The following is a 21991-nucleotide window of genomic DNA, read 5'->3' as shown; positions in this document are numbered from 1 at the left end:
ATAGATATTTTAATCTTATGACCCTTTGAAACATGTACATGTCACATAGTTTTGAAAGTCATGACTAGATATTATTTGAAAAGAGGTTGGCAACCTTAGAGCTCAGATGATATGATCCCTACTTTGGACAGTTTCTAATTCTCACCAAATTTAGAAACAGAGCTCATCTTGTGCCACGTCACAGAAACAAAGCTCATCTTGTGCCACATCACAGGATGTGTTTGTGGACCGTTTCTAATTCTCACCAAATTTAGAAACAGAGCTCATCTTGCGCCACATCACAGGATGTGTTCCTGGACAGTTTCTAATTCTCACCAAATTTAGAAACAGAGCTCATCTGGTGCCACGTCACAGAAACAGAGCTCATCTTGTGCCACATCACAGGATGTGTTCCTGGACAGTTTCTAATTCTCACCAAATTTAGAAACAGAGCTCATCTGGTGCCACATCACAGAAACAGAGCTCATCTGGTGCCACGTCACAGAAACAGAGCTCATCTTGTGCCACATCACAGGATGTGTTTGTGGACCGTTTCTAATTCTCCCCAAATTTAGAAACAGAACTCATCTTGTGCCACGTCACAGAAACAGAGCTCATCTGGTGCCACGTCACAGAAACAGAGCTCATCTGGTGCCACGTCACAGGATGTGTTCAGGGACAAGGCGCTTTACCCTAATTGTTCTGGATGGTATGTGATGGGTTTCCAGTATGATGTAGACATCTGCTGCTACTACTAGGAGAACTTGCCTTAAAATGTCTCTGTCTATTCATTGGTTGGTTCTACCTGTAACAGACAATCAACAGAAAATGTCACGTAAACTGTAGAAGTGTTTGAAATAATGTTTAATGAAGATCTTGAATCAAAGTAAGTATCAATAATTTCAAAAGTAGAAAACATTTCACTATTCTACAACATCGAGAGGTCAATTAACTTACTTAAACACAGAAGGCAGGAGGGCTTATTGCAGGACCATGTCTACAACATCGAGAGGTCAATTAACTTGCTTAAACACAGAAGGCAGGAGGGCTTATTGCAGGACCATGTCTACAACATCGAGAGGTCAATTAACTTACTCAAACACAGAAGGCAGGAGGGCTTATTGCAGGACCATGTCTACAACATCGAGAGGTCAATTAACTTACTCAAACACAGAAGGCAGGAGGGCTTATTGCAGGACCATGTCTACAACATCGAGAGGTCAATTAACTTACTCAAACACAGAAGGCCGGAGGGCTTATTGCAGGACCATGTCTACAACATTGAGAGGTCAATTAACTTACTCAAACACAGAAGGCCGGAGGGCTTATTGCAGGACCATGACATAGCATTGGTTTGTAGATTTACTACACAGTAATATATGTGGGTGGGCTTATTACCAGACATGGGCTTATTACTGGTTACATGGACTTATTACTGGTTACATGGACTTATTACCAGACATAGGCTTATTACCAGACATGGGCTTATTACTGGGTACATGGACTTATTACCAGACATGGGCTTATTACCAAACATAGGCTTATTGATGTATAAATACAGTAATGTATCATTCACACTTTTAATTTGGTAAATGTCAAGGCCCCATGGGCCTCTTGCTAATATTGATGTTGGGCTATGATACAGGGTGCAAGTGGTGAGATTTATAGAGCACAGTGTTAATGGCCTTATGTCAATATTGTAACTCTGCGATGATTTGAAATGTTGCAAGGTGATATTGTAAACAGATATTGACTACATGCCAGACTAAGGGTGTTGATTTCGTAATATACAATTGAGCAGAAGATTTACTGATATTCTAATCCACAAATTTGAAAGATAAATGTAAAAATATAGTCCATAGATAAACCTGAAATTTATCTAAGTGTCTATAGTTAACCTCCTGATAAACTCCATAGACATAAATTGTGGTCTATATAGACAGGTGATCATTTCTCTGCATGCCAGTTGTGAGATTTGCTGGAATCGATAGTACAGTACTTCAAATTAGGTTATGCAGGAAACAAACCTATCTATTTTTTTTTTTTTTTTCAAATATGAAAAGAACTTTTTTCAAAATTTTGTAAAGGGACTTTTTCCAAAGCTTTGAGCTTATTTGTTATTTTGAATCCATTGTGATTGATTTGGTATCAGGTAGATTGTAGTGATGTCAGTTTACAGGTATCTACCCCCTTTTTTATAGCATAATTAGTTTGAAGGGATTTAATTATAAAACAAGTCCTAATATAGACAAGAAATATAATGCAATAAAAATAAAGGTCAGATTGAATTAACTACAATTACCACATATTAGTCTCTGCTGTCTCAGATATTTGTTATGTAATAAGCCACTCTTTTTTAATAAGCCCACACATATATATTATTTATTGTTAAATAAACTCATCTGATAAGCCCACCCATATCTATTTTCCTTGTCTGTCATTAGATAAGCCTATTTCTGGCAATAAGCACACCCATATCTATTTTCCATGTCTGTCATTAGATAAGCCTATTTCTGGCAATAAGCCCACCCATATCTATTTTCCTTGTCTGTCATTAGATAAGCCTATTTCTGGCAATAAGCCCACCCATATCTATTTTCCTTGTCTGTCATTAGATAAGCCTATTTCTGGCAATAAGCACACCCATATCTATTTTCCTTGTCTGTCATTAGATAAGCCTATTTCTGGCAATAAGCCCACCCATATCTATTTTCCTTGTCTGTCATTAGATAAGCCTATTTCTGGCAATAAGCCCACCCATATCTATTTTCCTTGTCTGTCATTAGATAAGCCTATTTCTGGCAATAAGCCCACCCATATCTTTTATTGTTTGATCTTAGATAAATCTGTCCACACCTATCTGTTGTTGTTTATACTGAAACAAGCATGTCTGATAATAAGCCCACCCATATCTATTTTCCTTGTCTGTCATTAGATAAGCCTATTTCTGGCAATAAGCCCACCCATATCTTTTATTGTTTGAGCTTAGATAAATCTGTCCACACCTATCTGTTGTTGTTTATACTGAAACAAGCATGTCTGATAATAAGCCCAACCATATATATTGTTTTCGTTTATTTTTAGATAACATATGTCTGATAATAAGCCCACCCATATCTGTTATTGTTTATTGTTAGGTAAGCCTCTGTCTGATAGTATGTCTAGCTGCTTAATCAAATTATAAACCAAACCAATTTCATTGTTAGGTTATAAGCCCATGTCCTGATTTTAAGTGAGAAATAATGAGTTGTTCCCCTTAGTGACTAATCACAGGATTGATATAGTAATTATAGAATTTTGACATGCTGGAAATCTTAAAACACCATTTCATTATCTAATTTCTGAATATTCCAAAGAATGCAGTAGACAGTTGCCAGCTTTTCTGTTCAATGTTCCTACATTATTGATTTGGTTAAAGGGCTTTCCTTGTTAACAGCTAGAACGGCTTTGATTTCTTAGCAAGCTTTGTGATGTCGTCAGGAAATGGGGAAATACACCACGATCAGTAAATGTATATTAATATGGATTGAGAATTAATGAGGCATTTGTGTCTCCTACAGGAAAGTTTCCGGAATTTCCACATGATCGGATAATTTTATATCTGTTTAAAACAAGGGGAGATAATGTAATGTAGACACCAATTTAATTTGTTCAAAACAAGATAATTTTATATCTGTTTAAAACAATTCTGGGAAACTAATGTGAATGTAGACACTTTTGTAATTTAATTTGTTGTGAAAACAAGTGGTAGACAATGAAATGTGTGTGTGAATTCACTTGTGATGTAATTCTGTTTTTGTGTGTGAATTCAAAACTTTTGTATGTGAATTCTGTAGGAAACTTGTGTATGTGAATTCTGTAGGAAACTTGTGTATGTGAATTCTGTAGGAAACTTGTGTGTGTGAATTCTGTAGGAAACTTTTGTGTGTGAATTCTGTAGGAAACTTGTGTATGTGAATTCTGTAGGAAACTTGTGTGTGTGAATTCTGTAGGAAACTTGTGTATGTGAATTCTGTAGGAAACTTGTGTATGTGAATTCTGTAGGAAACTTGTGTGTGTGAATTCTGTAGGAAACTTGTGTGTGTGAATTCTGTAGGAAACTTGTGTATGTGAATTCTGTAGGAAACTTGTGTATGTGAATTCTGTAGGAAACTTGTGTATGTGAATTCTGTAGGAAACTTGTGTGTGTGAATTCTGTAGGAAACTTGTGTGTGTGAATTCTGTAGGAAACTTGTGTGTGTGAATTCTGTAGGAAACTTGTGTATGTGAATTCTGTAGGAAACTTGTGTATGTGAATTCTGTAGGAAACTTTTGTATGTTAATTCTGTAGGAAACTTGTGTGTGTGAATTCTGTAGGAAACTTTTGTGTGTGAATTCTGTAGGAAACTTGTGTGTGTGAATTCTGTAGGAAACTTGTGTGTGTGAATTCTGTAGGAAACTTGTGTGTGTGTTTTTGATGTAGAAGCTTGAAACTTTGTAGGATGTTTATATATATGTTAAAGATGTGCACCTCATATTATGGATTCATTCCGGACATTTTTCTGGATTTCCCGGCTTTGGAACTTGGTCATTTTCTGAAACTCTTTTTGTTATCACAGTTCTCGGAAACTACTTCAAGAATCTTTCCGAAATTCCACATAAAAATCACCTAGGGGCCCTAGATGTCCATTGTCTATGTTTTGAACATCTCCAAATCAAAAATAGCTGCAACTTCTTTCTTCAAATGCCCTTCTTTTGCACCAATTCATAAAATACAACCAAACTTTCTCTGTTAAGAGCAATATTCTACATACTCCACAAATGAAACTGTCTTGAAATACAATAAACATAGCACTCATCCCCCAACCCGGCCAATTGTGGCTTTGCCCCATTTTTTCACATTAAGGATTATTAAAAAAAATTGGAGTGTAATCTCTTGATAACTTACAAACGTTAACTTGTGTTATATGGTTCTAAATGTAAACATACGCCTTATTAGCTTACTGTGCTAATGGAACTCTTAGAGTGATAAAGAAGACTAAATGGTTTGTGTAAAGACAAATCTGTACTGTGTTATAATTACAGAGAACATACAGTTTTATACAAAATGTTCCCCATTAAGTTCCTAACAAGACATTCACGTAGAGCTCTCTACAGGCAGAAGTGTACTGTTGTCTTCTTAAAATCAAACGTAAACAGTGATCTTAGTATCAATTTTCTGACAGGTTTGTACGTGGAGAGTTCTCGAGAATATTAATTCTAACTATTGAGCTCTGTGTAACACTTAGCAATATCGGTATCTGAATATTCTCCTTCTATGTAAAGTTATCCTATATATTATTGGCCAGAAGGCTCGTACAGTCAGTCTAGCCTGTTAAATTACAAACCAGTGGAATGTTTGGCCCAAGATGTTTTTATAGGTGATTGATATAATGCTCTTACTGTTGCTACTAATGAAGTAGAAAATAAACAATTTTGTTGAAGTCAGGAATATTTGGACGTCTAAGCTTGTCACTGTCTTCATTGTTGATATGTATCGTGAGGATGTTAATCAAATTAACGATTAACAGGTAGAAATCTTGACTATAGGTTTACACTGGGCAGAAAGACATCTGAAATTGTCACAACCTTCACCATATACATTGCCAGATTTGTTTCTGTTGTCTGGTTAACTGGATTTTGATAATTCTTTGAAAACATTGAATGGCTTTTGGGCTGCTTAGGTCTTAGTCAAAAAAAAAAAAAAAACTGCTGTTTTCTGAAATGTTGTAAATAAGCATTTCGTAACCCCATATCTTATTTTAGAAATGAAAATTTAATGCTTAAAGAAGAGCTGTCTGTGATATCTGTACATTCTAAAGAAAAATCTGAAATAATTCCCTTTTATGTCTGCATTTTGAAAAAAACTTTTGAAGGCTGTAGTTTCATGAAAAAGGGGGAAAAATATGACGGGCAAGTCTATTTTCACAGAAATGATCATTTTTGCTCAAGATCTTCATACAATAGAAAAGTGGTCAAAGAATATCTACAGAAGTGATCAGACTAAGCCAATACATTGTCATTATATACAAAAAACTGTCTTTAGGTTCAGCAAAATCTTTAAGCATATCATCAGCTTAACAACATAATCAAGTCTAATGTATGATCAATGGCTCCACATTCTTCCAAACGTTAGCGACCTACAACCTAGTATTTTGGAATACAACGATTGTTACTGTTCCTACTCTAGAGAAAATATCCAGGCTTCATCTATAATAATACACCTTTGTTGACTGATATGGTGGTTAATATATCTGTATACAAGCTGTCTCTAGTCTAATTCCTTCTCACAGCTGTCACAGGAACTCTCCAATGGAGAAATTTTGATTAAATAGAATTCAATTTTTTAGAAAATGCATAATTTGTCACAGGAACTCTCCAATGGAGAAATTTTGATTAAATAGAAATAATTTTTTTTAGAAAATGCATAATTTGTCACAGGAACTCTCCAATGGAGAAATTTGAATTGAATAGAATTCAAATTTTAAAAAATGCATAATATATATACATTTGTACATGTTTATATAGACAACCATTAGTTTACAGTATAGATTTTTTTATTGAGATTTTTTATAAAAAACGTAATCACTGCTGGTTGCTGAAGTTGTTCAGCAGTACATAAACATCTATATTTCGATATAAGTAATTAATTCTCATCTCTTTGCAGTTTTTCTTTCATTCATCCACCAAGTTGGTATTATAAAAAGAGAGCACAATGCTAGCTGGAATAGGTCCATAGATCTTTTGTATAAAGCCTATCACCCACACTTGCATCCAAATCCTGTACAAATTTTCACACATTATTTCCAGCCGTGATAGACTTGTGGTACTATGAAGACTCGGGAGGTGTCATCGGCTCCTGTGCCGGAGGTGGGCAGGGGGTTCAGTTCTGGTTCATCAAGTCCTGCAAGTGCATCCTTCGCTGTGGATGAGATAAGTCGGGTGTCGGAGGCAAAGAGCAGGGGCATCGTAAAAGGTGAGTGGACAATCTCAAGGAAAAAAACGGAGTCAGTCTATATATTCTATTCCCTATTTATTTACTACTATTTAGCCGTGTTAAGTTAATCCTTACAAGGTCATTCCCCTGTTGATTTGTGTTAAGTTAATCAACACAAGGTCATTCCCCTGTTGATTTGTGTTAAGTAAATCAACACAAGGTCATTCCCCTGTTGATTTGTGTTAAGTTAATCAACACAAGGTCATTCCCCTGTTGATTTGTGTTAAGTTAATCCACACAAGGTCATTCCCCTGTTGATTGTGTTAAGTTAATCAACACAAGGTCATTCCCCTGTTGATTTGTGTTAAGTTAATCAACACAAGGTCATTCCCCTGTTGATTTGTGTTAAGTTAATCAACACAAGGTCATTCCCCTGTTGATTGTGTTAAGTTAATCCACACAAGGTCATTCCCCTGTTGATTGTGTTAAGTTAATCCACACAAGGTCATTCCCCTGTTGATTGTGTTAAGTTAATCCACACAAGGTCATTCCCCTGTTGATTGTGTTAAGTTAATCCACACAAGGTCATTCCCCTGTTGATCGTGTTAAGTTAATCCACACAAGTTCATTCCCCTGTTGATTGTGTTAAGTTAATCCACATAAGATCATTCCCCTGTTGATTGTGTTAAGTTAATCCACACAAGGTCATTCCCCTGTTGATTGTGTTAAGTTAATCCACACAAGATCATTCCCCTGTTGATTGTGTTAAGTTAATCCACATAAGTTCATTCCCCTGTTGATTGTGTTAAGTTAATCCACACAAGATCATTCCCCTGTTGATTGTGTTAAGTTAATCCACATAAGTTCATTCCCCTGTTGATTGTGTTAAGTTAATCCACACAAGATCATTCCCCTGTTGATTGTGTTAAGTTAATCCACACAAGATCATTCCCCTGTTGATTGTGTTAAGTTAATCCACATAAGTTCATTCCCCTGTTGATTGTGTTAAGTTAATCCACACAAGGTCATTCCCCTGTTGATTGTGTTAAGTTAATCCACACAAGATCATTCCCCTGTTGATTGTGTTAAGTTAATCCACATAAGTTCATTCCCCTGTTGATTGTGTTAAGTTAATCCACACAAGGTCATTCCCCTGTTGATTGTGTTAAGTTAATCCACACAAGATCATTCCCCTGTTGATTGTGTTAAGTTAATCCACACAAGGTCATTCCCCTGTTGATTGTGTTAAGTTAATCCACACAAGATCATTCCCCTGTTGATTGTGTTAAGTTAATCCACATAAGTTCATTCCCCTGTTGATTGTGTTAAGTTAATCAACACAAGGTCATTCCCCTGTTGATTTGTGTTAAGTTAATCAACACAAGGTCATTCCCCTGTTGATTTGTGTTAAGTTAATCCACACAAGATCATTCCCCTGTTGATTGTGTTAAGTTAATCCACACAAGGTCATTCCCCTGTTGATTGTGTTAAGTTAATCCACACAAGATCATTCCCCTGTTGATTGTGTTAAGTTAATCCACACAAGATCATTCCCCTGTTGATTGTGTTAAGTTAATCCACATAAGTTCATTCCCCTGTTGATTGTGTTAAGTTAATCCACATAAGTTCATTCCCCTGTTGATTGTGTTAAGTTAATCCACACAAGGTCATTCCCCTGTTGATTGTGTTAAGTTAATCCACACAAGATCATTCCCCTGTTGATTGTGTTAAGTTAATCCACACAAGATCATTCCCCTGTTGATTGTGTTAAGTTAATCCACACAAGTTCATTCCCCTGTTGATTGTGTTAAGTTAATCCACACAAGGTCATTCCCCTGTTGATTGTGTTAAGTTAATCCACACAAGATCATTCCCCTGTTGATTGTGTTAAGTTAATCCACATAAGTTCATTCCCCTGTTGATTGTGTTAAGTTAATCCACATAAGTTCATTCCCATGTTGATTGTGTTAAGTTAATCCACACAAGATCATTCCCCTGTTGATTGTGTTAAGTTAATCCACATAAGTTCATTCCCCTGTTGATTGTGTTAAGTTAATCCACATAAGTTCATTCCCCTGTTGATTGTGTTAAGTTAATCCACATAAGTTCATTCCCCTGTTGATTGTGTTAAGTTAATCCACACAAGATCATTCCCCTGTTGATTGTGTTAAGTTAATCCACATAAGTTCATTCCCCTGTTGATTGTGTTAAGTTAATCCACATAAGTTCATTCCACCATTGAATAATGTTAAATTTATCCTCATAGGATCATTACCTTGCTGAACAATAATAACTTTATCCTTTCAAGCTAATTGCCTTGATTGATTATCTGTTACTTGACATAAGTATTGCCTTGACTGATCATGCTACTTGACACAAGCGTATGAATTGGAGTTAGTTACAGCTTCTTACATACAAAGGGTTGTATTGTAATCTGGATAGGATGTTGCACTGGATTTCATACATGAAACACTGCTTAATTCAGCCACCATATAAACAGCAGACAGCAAAAACATGACTAAATCAGATTGTTTGAATATAACATGACAAAGTCAGATTGTTTGAATATAACATGACAAAGTCAGATTGTTTGAATATAACATGACAAAGTCAGGTTGTTTGAATAAAACATGACAAAGTCAGGTTGTTTGAATAAAACATGACAAAGTCAGATTGTTTGAATATAACATGACAAAGTCAGATTGTTTGAATAAAACATGACAAAGTCAGATTGTTTGAATATAACATGACAAAGTCAGATTGTTTGAATATAACATGACAAAGTCAGATTGTTTGAATAAAACATGACAAAGTCAGAGTGTTTGAATATAACATGACAAAGTCAGATTGTTTGAATAAAACATGACAAAGTCAGATTGTTTGAATAAAACATGACAAAGTCAGATTGTTTGAATATAACATGACAAAGTCAGATTGTTTGAATAAAACATGACAAAGTCAGAGTGTTTGAATATAACATGACAAAGTCAGGTTGTTTGAATATAACATGACAAAGTCAGAGTGTTTGAATATAACATGACAAAGTCAGGTTGTTTGAATATAACATGACAAAGTCAGGTTGTTTGAATATAACATGACAAAGTCAGAGTGTTTGAATATAACATGACAAAGTCAGGTTGTTTGAATATAACATGACAAAGTCAGAGTGTTTGAATATAACATGACAAAGTCAGATTGTTTGAATATAACATGACAAAGTCAGAGTGTTTGAATATAACATGACAAAGTCAGAGTGTTTGAATATAACATGACAAAGTCAGGTTGTTTGAATATAACATGACAAAGTCAGATTGTTTGAATATAACTGTTTTATGTTGACTGCCCTGACATTTGGAATTATTTTTATATTTCTTTGGGTATAAAAAGTTTATATTTTCCAGAAGTTGACAGCTTTTCATTGTAAATCTGGTTAGAAGTAGAAGAGTTTTCCCCCTTTGAATATTCTATTGAAGCCTAATGTTGCAACAAGAGTTGTTTCCCTTTAAATGTAGGATTTTTAGGCTAAACGCTTAATTATTTCAAAAAAGTGTTTTTCAAAGAAAATTCTATTAGACTGTTTCAGTTGTTGATGATCTTACAATGGCTTCTTCATTCAGTCAATAAAAAGTTCTTTTCATAAAAGAAACATTAAAATTTCAAGGATGAATTTATGTGCATGGATAAAATGAAAAAAACCTAGAACACACGAATGAACTTACAATTTAAAAAATAAACTTATTTCAATCTCTACGTGATCTTGAGTTAAAGAAAAATTAGCTTCCTAAATTGGACTGTCTACATGATGGTTTTTAGATTGTAACCTTCATTGAAGCCTTCGTGAATCACCAGTAATTAGGAAACTTGCAGTAGCTCATATACCAACCAACTAACTTAATGAAGCTGGTTCAGCGTTCCCGAATCTCATCATTCCTGTTTTTGCTGTATTAATATTGAATTCAGTTCTTAAATCAGGAGTTTACATTTTCTATTCATAGTTGACAGTATATTGTTAAATGTTTAAATTCTTGCCAAATTGCTCCTAATATTCTTACACATTTTTTTTCGTAGACTTTAACAAACACGATAACTTTGTTAAATATCAAATTATATACCCAAAGGCTGGTATACTTATATTATGTAATTTGTTGAGATTGTTTACAGCTTGACCGCCAGACACTAAATATGTTGGTTTAGCTCATGATGGCTAGCTGATATCAATATATCGCTGTAATCAGTTATTTTGTATGAAAGAGTCTTGTCCATTGGGTATTAGCACACAAAATCAATGATTTCATGGTAAACGTGAGGGTATTGTGTTTCTGTATTTGTACCTGCTGGATGTCTGTAGCAGTGAAATGGACTACACTATAATACCATTTATGGACTGACCGTTGATGATATAAGATATTACTTATAACAGGTAGGTTATGATACTGTTTAACTGAGGTTTTTCAACTGAATCCCATCACTGATAAGTCAGTGGATGGAATGTTGTGAGATTTACCTTTTTAGGTCATCTGACCTGAGGTGTCATGATGACCTTTAGTCGTTGTGATTGTCTGCTGTGCGCCGTCCACCGTCTGCTGTACGTAAACTTTTTGACATTTTAAACTTCTTTTAAAGTTCCACGAGTGGGATTGAGCTTCAACTTGCATGAAGCTTTACTGTCAAAAAATAGGTAACACTTGTTCTAGTTACCTTCTCCACACAAAAAATACCATCTGTATCACGGAAAACAACTTCGTAGTAAGATTTCATTCAAAGTAGAAAAAATAGCCTGTCTCCCTGCTGAAAGTTTTTTTATAGTCAGATGACCATTAAGGCCTGTTGGCCTCTTGTTTTTGTTTTTGTTTTAATCAATATGACATGGTGTCAAAAAAAGCCCCAGCTTATTGTCTATTTTTCTAGTAACTCAGATGATTTGTGAATCAATAGGAATTTTTCTTCTATTATGTCGCACTTTTTTAGTAAGTTTCTGCCCTTATTTCATAAAACGTTGTTGTTGGTTGATGGCTTTGTGAGTTTGTTCTGTAAAATTGATCAAGCTGAATTACACCCTTGTAATATAAGTTGATTCATACAACAAATTGTGGGAAGAACTCCACACAATATTTTATTAACTTGAAAATTTACAAAGTTATATTTTCAAAATAAAATATTTATCTTTTACTTTCTTTTAATGAATGATATTAATGTGAATAATGAAATAAAAAATTTGCACTTCGTTACTTTCAAGCTAACGAGACTATGAACACTTGGGCAGAGATCTCTAATGATAACTGATTGGGTGTAATTAAGGTGGTTAGCAGTCAGTCGTTTACATTTGACGTGATACCTCGGACTTTAAAAGGCCACTTTAATAGAGCTCAATTAGGTACATTCATTTCCATAGAATTGGTCGGAAAGTTGTATTCATCACTTAATGGTAAAATAATCCATTGCAAGATATCGTTAGTTTTCGATTGCTTTTTGGTTTTGTATTTTCTGTGGATCAATATCGTCAGAGGGTAAAGGCTATAAAAATACCGTATTAAACAGAAAAAACATTACGCAGGATTTATGCTTTAGATATACTGCATTATAGAGAAAAAACATTACTCAGGATTTATGCTTTAGATATTCCATATTATAGAGAAAAAACATTACTTGGGATTTATGCTTTAGATATACCATTAATCAGGATTTATGCTTTAGATATACCGTATTATACAGAAAAAACATTACTCAGGATTTATGCTTTAGATATACTGTATTATAGAGAAAAAACATTACTCAGGATTTATGCTTTAGATATACTGTATTAAACAGAAAAAACATTACTCAGAATTAATGCTTTATATACCGTATTATAGAGCAAAAATATTATTTGGGATTTATGCTTTAGACATACGGTATTATAGAGAAAAAATATTACTCGGGATTTATGCTTTAGATATACGGTATTATACAGAAAAAACATTACTCAGGATTTATGCTTTAGATATACGGTATTATAGAGAAAAAATATTACTCGGGATTTATGCTTTAGATATACGGTATTATAGAGAAAAAATATTACTCGGGATTTATGCTTTAGATATACGGTATTATAGAGAAAAAATATTACTCGGGATTTATGCTTTAGACATACGGTATTATAGAGAAAAAATATTACTCGGTATGCTTTAGATATACGGTATTATAGAGAAAAAATATTACTTGGGATTTATGCTTTAGATATACGGTATTATAGAGAAAAAATATTACTCGGGATTTATGCTTTAGATATACTGTATTAAACAGAAAAAACATTACTCAGGATTTATGCTTTAGATATACTGTATTAAACAGAAAAAACATTACTCAGAATTAATGCTTTAGATATACCGTATTATAGAGAAAAAACATTACTCAGGATTTATGCTTTAGATATACGGTATTATAGAGAAAAAATATTACTCGGGATTTATGCTTTAGATATACGGTATTATAGAGAAAAAATATTACTCGGGATTTATGCTTTAGATATACGGTATTATACAGAAAAAACATTACTCAGGATTTAAACTATAAATGTAAACACAGGGAGCTTGTGATCATCAATGTCCTATCAAACTGTAAGGGTTAATACATTATGTTATGATTAAAAAGACGAGAAGGGAGAAATATAGATATCAAATTGTTATTTTTCCAAAACTCAATATTTCCTTAAATATTTGTGAGCTTAACAGTGGGTCTAGTGATTTCATTTGTTTTTTTCTTCATGTTTTGAAGTTTTGAAAGAGCTTTTTTTTAAAGACAAACTTGTTGATGTTTTGAGCCCATTGACACAATACTGAAGACCTTGATGAGTGGACGAGTTTAGAGTTCTCTGGGACAAATATATTTCATTTCATTGTGTTTTTTTAGTATTCTTTATCTGCTCAAGCTAACAACAATTAACACGACAAAGTCCCGGATTCAGGGCTTGGCCTTTTAGTGTTGTATCAAGTATTATTAGCTTAATGAGATGTAGGAATATTTTCCAAAATTGATTTATTTACATCTATCTACAAGACAAAATTTATTGTCTTTCTGAAGTTAGAAAGTCACAAGACAAAATTTATTGTCTTTCTGAAGTTAGAAAGTCACAAGACGAAATTTATTTTCTTTCTGAAGTTAGAAAGTCACAAGACAAAATTTATTGTCTTTGTGAAGTTAGAAAGTCACAAGACAAAATTTATTGTCTTTCTGAAGTTAGAAAGTCACAAGACAAAATTTATTGTCTTTCTGAAGTTAGAAAGTCACAAGACGAAATTTATTGTCTTTCTGAAGTATGTACTAAAGTATTACCATGGTCATTATTTATTTCAAAGCATCTGCTTGGTTTTGAACCCAGGACCTCCGGCCAAGTATGCTAATTGATCAAGCCATAGAGAAGAACTCTCTAGCTAAGCGGTATATTGTGGCTGTAAGGGTTACATTAAGAAAAAAATCAAGACTCAATTTCACCTTAATTATTAAGCTGACAAATCTTTAAACATGAGACTTTTGACTCAACAAAAAGTCACCTAACCGATACCAACAATAGTATCGCTATATTACGGTAAGTACACGCTGATTCTATTACATAGGGTTTGTCAAAAATTCTATAAGGAATATGGACTGTACATAAAATTAATGAATGAAATATTCACAGTCAGTAATTGTTTCAATAATATCAATTGTTTTGTAAAGCTTTAATATCAATTATGTGGTCTAGTCATGATAAATCGTCTAACAGCAGTGTAACTGATACAGTTACATGATCGAGCTGTTCTTCAGTGATTAGGTATCATGTCGTATTTACTCCGTTATAAACCCTGGTGGCTAACTTTGAAGATTTTATCCGTCGTTGATAGAAGATCTCATGTTACACTGTTTAATATTTTCTCCTAGTCAAAGAGCACCTAGGTCAGTAACAGTATTGGCCGATGCAACCTCTGGTAAGGATCTGAGGTCCGCATTTTTATCCTACCTACCTGTGGCGGTTTTTGTTTCTCAGAAAGCTGAAAAATGAATTGGTTTGTGCTGTCATTTTTGTGTCTAAGTTTGGGTAAGACATAACACTTTACACTTAATGCTCTGAATGGAATGTGATACTCCTTCAGCATGTTGTTCAGTGCAGTAGTCACCAGCTCATGCAAGGATATCCACACCAAAGTGACCCTGGTTGTTCATGAGGTGATTAACCCTACAAACAATTTATTTTTCATCATTTCTAGATTTCAGGTAAAAATGTTTCAGCGTTCAGGGGTACAAGTAATATTTCTATCAGTCTGTTTTAGGTAAAAATGTTTCAGTGTTCAGGGGTACAAGTGATATTTTTATCAGTCGGTTTTAGGTAAAAATGTTTCAGCGTTCAGGGGTACAAGTGATATTTTTATCAGTCGGTTTTAGGTAAAAATGTTTCAGCGTTCAGGGGTACAAGTGATATTTTTATCAGTCGGTTTTAGGTAAAAATGTTTCAGCGTTCAGGGGTACAAGTGATATTTTTATCAGTCGGTTTTAGGTAAAAATGTTTCAGCGTTCAGGGGTACAAGTGATATTTTTATCAGTCGGTTTTAGGTAAAAATGTTTCAGCGTTCAGGGGTACAAGTGATATTTTTATCAGTCGGTTTTAGGTAAAATTTTTCATACTTTTCACCTGTAATTGTTCTCCGAGCTGATTTTCTGTGCTGACATACATTCATGGTTGTTTTAACTTGTAATCTAAGTCAGCATAACCTAGATTTTATCAACTTGACATGTAAAGCGTGTGCGTTGTCAGGAAATACATAGGTCAGTGTACATCTAACGAGATTATTGTTACGACAATTCATTTGTGTTGTATATTACTGACACACCGCCAAGCTCCAATCTATAAACTGGCAGAGTCATTCCGAATAACAATATGGTAAATGCCTTAAAGTTTTGATGACAAATCAGCAGTCTTTATCCGTCTCCAACATTCATGTTATGTATGCTTAGATTCCTGTGCTCTTTTTATCAATTTTCATATACCACTTTTCTAAGATTCTAAGTTTGAAGTTTTCATTTGTTTCATGTTAGGTATCAGATTAACAATTACATCATTATCTTAAAATCAACTGAACCCTGCTTTAATTATGTCAAGATATTAATATATTAAACGTGGCAAGTGACTCATTAGCAATCTTTTTTGCAGTAAAGTTCCTCGTTTATTTAAATGTTTCCAGGGTTTAGATTTTTCTCAAGTTTTCATTAATTTTTATTTTTTTGGTTATAAGTAAGAATGTGGCTGTCAAATACAAAAAAATTTGAAAACACAATTTTTCCAGTTGATTTGAGGTCAAATCAAGGAAAGACTAGACAATGTATCTAAAAATAGACATTACATTGTACATCAAGTATCATGGTATGACAGAGTGATCAAAAGAAATATTTCTTTATCTTTTAATTCTGACGTGGTTTTTGGATATCTACCGTATCTGTAGGAACTGAATTGACCATGAAAGGCAGAGATATCATTCATTAAATTAGGGGTTTTAGAACTGATTATTGTGTGTTTGACTAGGATATGTGGTGAGCTCTGGATTTTTATGATAACTTTAACTGGGTATGTATATCTGTGAGATTTGTTTGTTTACATTTAATAATCAAGGCACAGAAATTGTATAAATATAAGTGAATTGAAGATGTTTGGGGAGAAAATGATGTAAAAGGATTAATGAAATAACTTCCTTAATAATCTGTGACTAATTTATAGGCGTGTGATATTTATGGGTTGTACAAAGTGTAACATACATATACTAATCTGTAGTGATATTTAGTTTACTTGATAAAATTGTGATGTGATATAGAGTGGAAATTATTTCAGTTGTGATGTTGACGAGTAAAACATGGCTCATCTGGCATGGTCTGGTCTGGTCTGGTCTCATTAAATCTGGTTCTAAATTTTGACCTGGTCTGGCATGGTCTGGTCTGGCATGGTACAGTCTGGCATGGTCTGGTCTGGCATGGTCTGGCATGGTACGGTCTCATTAAACCTAGTTCTCAATTTTGACCTGGTCTGGCATGCTCTGTTACATTAAATCTGGTTCTCAATTTTGACCTGGTCTGGCATGCTCTGGTTACATTAAATCTGGTTCTAAATTTTTGACATGGTCTGGCATGGTCTGGCATGGTCTGGTCTGGCATGGTCTGGTCTGGCATGGTCTGGCATGGTACGGTCTCATTAAATCTGGTTCTAAATTTTGACCTGGTCTGGCATGGTCTCAAAAAACACTTCTAACTGATGTATGTGGAAACATTTGAGTATTATTTATGTTGACTAGAAATGTTTATGTGGTATCTTGTTAAGGACAACAAAAATCCATTAAAAATTCATAGACAATTTTATTGATTTTGAAAAATGGAAAAGTAGTGTTTTAAGTCTAATTAAATTTCACTTGTTTTGCAAAAAAGGATAAAATTTAGATAAATTTGATGTAACTGTAATGAAGACTTTCCACACTCTTGAAGTAGATGTTTTTGCTAAGAAACTATTGTTATGTTACAATATTTACAAGTTGTTTTGGTACCTGTGATCTTGGGTTACTTTGGGTCATAAAAATGTTTTTATATTGGTGTAAAGCTACAGGTATATCTCTTTTATCTGTTGATAGTAAATTTGTTTTATTAATTAATTGGTTAATGAACACTTGTTTTATGCAAAACAATTTTATTGATTTTGAAAAATAAGTGTTTTAAGTCTAATTTTTCACTTGTTTTGCAAAAAAGGATAAAATTTGATGTTACACAAATGATCGGAAATTATAATTTGTCATTAAAATAGTGTCAGAGGAATTTAAAACTCTGCTTCTGGTAATTTAAAATAATTAAGGGTTATATTTTACAACCAAAGTGTAAATTTTAATGCTCATAGAAAAGTGTTTTAGTCATGCAGTGGGCCGGCCATGTCTGTCTGGATAAAAGTATACCACATTTATCCAGGAATAAGCCCAGGGGCCAATTAACACTAATTCTGATTCAGTAGGGAAGTAAGAAACTTTGTCACAAGTTTATATTTACTTATTTATAAACAAATTCAAGGTTACAATTCACATGTTTATTAATTTAAGTAGAATTCACATGCTAACAACTGAATTCTTTATAAAATTCCCAGTTTGCTTTCGATTAATTTTAAGATTAAATTAACATTTCAGTTAATAAACTGAAGTAGAATTTGCAAGTGCGATTTAAGTTAAATTCACAATTTGCTATTTATTAATCAATAAGGTAATGCTGAGATTTTTACTAATCAAAGATTGAATTCTCATTTTGATTCACATTCCTGAGACTACACTGAGAATCCCTTGAAGTACAGGCCACTGGACAGAGTACTTGTTATCATAAGATTTAATTTCCTTATGAAGGCCATGGATTGATTTTAAGGTGAATTACCCGGCAGTTATGATATATTATAAGACTATCAACTGTTGAAATAGCACCGACCCACAGTGTAAACAAATTTACATGTTGTCTCAGTGGACAGTGTTGATAGATAACACTGTTACGGTTGATCAAACAATAATTGGTTCATTCATTGCAATGGTTTTATTGTGGATTTATCATTGTTCATTGAACCATGAACGACACTTGTAATGTACAGTCCTATCGTGAGTTTAAAAGTTTGTTCCTTCTTACCAGTGTAATATAGGTATTGAACCAAGTTATTTGAGACTGGATGTATACATGTTGAAACTTCATACACTACAAATATAATGTATAATCATTATTGACTCTCGGGAATCTCATGATATTGTTGGAGTTTTTGTGGAATTGTTTGATTTTTGTCTTATAGCCTTGTTTGGTTACATTTCTCTGACAAGTTGATCGCCTGTCGCTGTTATTTTGTGATATTTTTTAAACCAGGTGTGATCTATATACTTCTGATTCAACGTTTGCCAACATTGAAGAAATCTATTAAGTTCATTGAACAATGAACATTGCACCTTGTGAAGTATCAGTGTGATTTGATTCCTTGTGTAATACTCAATGAACCAGGTTTACAATAGACAAACAAAACAACACCTAAGATACAGACAAATACCGTCAGATATCCGAGATACTCTTGGCAGTAACGTGGTGGCAGTTATTATAATGTACAGTGATTTAAAGTTTAGAACTTTTGTGACAGGTTTGTAACACATACAGCGGTTGAGACGACTTTGAGACATTGTGATATCTCTAAACTGTAAACTAAACAGCTGCGATTGTACTGGATTAATGAGTTGGAGTGAGACATTAGCCTTATATGGACTGTCATATTTACACTGAAAAGTTTCACCATCGTTGATTTTTTTGATTCACCTGACCAATTTTCGCCATGGAATATAAAGTTTTATTCCAGGTAGGTCGAACTTTTTCTTGATCTATTATAGATGATGGATTTTGTCAGCTTTATGTAGAGTAACAGCTTTTCAGTAGTAAAATGACTTACCCTTTGCTCAAAATGTAAATTGTTTATGATAACATACAGTTACTTTCTGTGTGTGTTATTCCATACAAAGCACATCAAGAAGTGTTATGATACAGTAAAACCTAGCAATAAGTCGAACTCTTCGGTACCATGTTAATAGTTCGAAGAAATTGGGGTATTAGAATAATCAGAGGTTGGACATAGTCTGTCAGACAGCGATTATACGTAAACGCTTAGTGTCTCAGAATGATATATTCAATACTCTGTTCGTAGACCAGTCCTAGTATTAATAATTGTTATATAATTTTTACGTAAAAGTACGGCCAATTATAACACTTAGCATGTAAAAAACATGTTGCTGAAAATAAATTTTTCACTGTAGAAAGAATAATGGAAGGACAATGAATATTTTTACATCCTCTCATTTCAGTAATCAAAGGATAATGAAATGTTGATTCCATGTTCTTAATGCAAATTGTGTTATTCATCAACTTCAACTTCTGAAAACTTGGTTCGTTTTTTAAACATACACAAAGTATCATTTTACTAGTTCCTCAGTACCCTCCTGATATAAATATGTGTTATCTCTGTAATTTTGTTTTACACTAAGTGATTTATATATATCTCAATTGATTAATTCACTTTAAATTTAATGATCCTCTTCTGTGGTAGTTGACAGTACAGGTAAGTAATCGTGTCATCATTGTTTGTCTTCTGTCCTGTCAGACACTGTATAAACAGGCAGGACCAAGTTTACTGAAGTTGGACGCAGTCATATGTCACACCAGCAAATTTGGCAAGCTTACCTGTTAACCGAACAGGGAGTGGAAATACTATGGACATCTTCGGGATGGTGATAAAAATGAATCTTATGAATGCAGGGTATTTCATGAATAACCGTTTGAGGAATCTGCAGTTCATTAATATATAGTATATACACAAGGTGAGGACCAAGCAATCAGTTTGGTGTATCGGGGTATACAAAGAATATGAGTTCAAGGATGTAGGGATTACTCTATTGTAGAGAAATTTAAAATTTAAATAAAGTAAAGTAATTAAATTATTAAAATTCTTCAAGTCATGGTCTATCCACTATAGTTATGATAAAAAAATAATTCTCAATTATAAAAGTTGAATCTTTGAAAATGGAAAGTAAATCTATTCTTGGAGATTTCCAAAGGTTTCTTTATTTTCTGAAATATTGGAAGGAAATAAATGTTTTCTGTTAAAACAAATGAAAATTGGAATTTTCCTTTGGGAGTTAAATTTATTGAAGAGACTGCTTTACCAAAGATAACACAATCAGCACCTAAAGACACTTTTGTCTACTTTCATTTTGTTTGGTGTTTGATAGTCAGTTCACATGAAAGTTATATTACGCTGAAATTATCTATATTTTCTAAATCTTGCATCAATATAGTTTATATTGTCTAGATTTGCTAAAATAAAACAATCTTGCTACAATTCTAGATTTACATGCTGTTAACCTTTCATTACTCCATATGGCCGAGGAGAACATAGGGAGACCAATTGCCTTAAGACATTCACCATTTTTGTGGATGAAACGTCTTTTGAAAAGTTCAATAATCAGTACACAAATAACATGGGCACACACATAAAGATTTAATATGATTGCCCAACTTGAATATTTAATGTAAATTTAAAAATTCAATGTATAACAGGTTGTTCTGGTCAAATTATACCACTGGGTGATATTCAGATAACAAGCATTATTTCATAGGTAGAATCTGTTTTAATTTCAGTTCAGAAAACCAATCCTGTTTATTGAAAGGTTTTTAAAAAATTATTGAAAACCATTTTGGTTTTTTTTTTTTTATGAAAAGCAGTCATGTATGTACATATCAAAGCGTGGGCTCGACAAATTGTCAAACAATATGCTGGTAGGTTTTATAAATATTTTGTGTTGATCTTGGCCAATTAAATTATCATGATAAAAATTCACGAGTGGAGTTTCTATAATACCTGTGTATAGAAGTGATGACTGGTCAATATTGACTTACAGTCAAATGTTGATCAAATCACAAAACTATAGAGATCTTTGTCCATTGAAAAGTCTCACGTACACAAATTTAACTTTGTTAAAAAGAATTCAAATATCTGACTTTAATTCAATAAGGTATTCAGAGAAGTAAATGAAATCAGAAATTCATTGTAGAATTAAGAATAAAAAGGATTTTATACAGGTAGAATTCACTACCAAATAGACAAATTTTAAGAAGAAACTGGAGAAATTAATTAAAATATTTACATGAAATAAAGGAATTTACAATATGAAATTTCATTCATTCTGAATCAGATATGTGCTACACAAAAAACAAGGTGTAGTTGTTTTGAATCCATCTATTTGAAATAAGTTACGAATGAACAAAATTATTTTAAAACAAGTTTGATTACTAAATGAACTCAGAGTTCAATAAAATCCTTTGTTTTTTTCATTTTATTTGACAATATGGTAGATGTCTGGTAATAAGCCCACATTTATTGCGATACAGTTTCAACAGATACTACTTCATTGACCTACAATAAACTATCGGTATTTTAAATGAGAGAAAAGGAAAGAAAATCTATGAAGTCGAATTGGGATTACATTAATAAGCATCGGCATATCATCAGCTGTT

At 33.3% G+C, this 21991-nt stretch overlaps 1 protein-coding gene across 1 annotated transcript in view; it reads left to right on the top strand.

Annotated features, from left to right (window-relative positions):
* Positions 1–6828: 6828 nt before the first annotated feature.
* Positions 6829–21991, top strand: part of LOC132562165 (uncharacterized) — a 114924-nt gene continuing 99761 nt past the window's right edge. Inside the window, exon 1 of the mRNA XM_060226896.1 lies at positions 6829–6973. Coding sequence (XP_060082879.1) covers positions 6829–6973 — 145 coding nt within the window. The remainder of the gene's footprint in view (positions 6974–21991) is intronic.

This window comes from Ylistrum balloti, unplaced genomic scaffold (genome assembly GCF_031769215.1).
Source record: "Ylistrum balloti isolate Yb309-2 unplaced genomic scaffold, AGI_CSIRO_Ybal_v1 Utg371358, whole genome shotgun sequence".
NCBI classification, from domain to species: Eukaryota; Metazoa; Mollusca; class Bivalvia; order Pectinida; family Pectinidae; genus Ylistrum; species Ylistrum balloti.
This window is presented reverse-complemented; position numbering and strand designations above follow the sequence as displayed.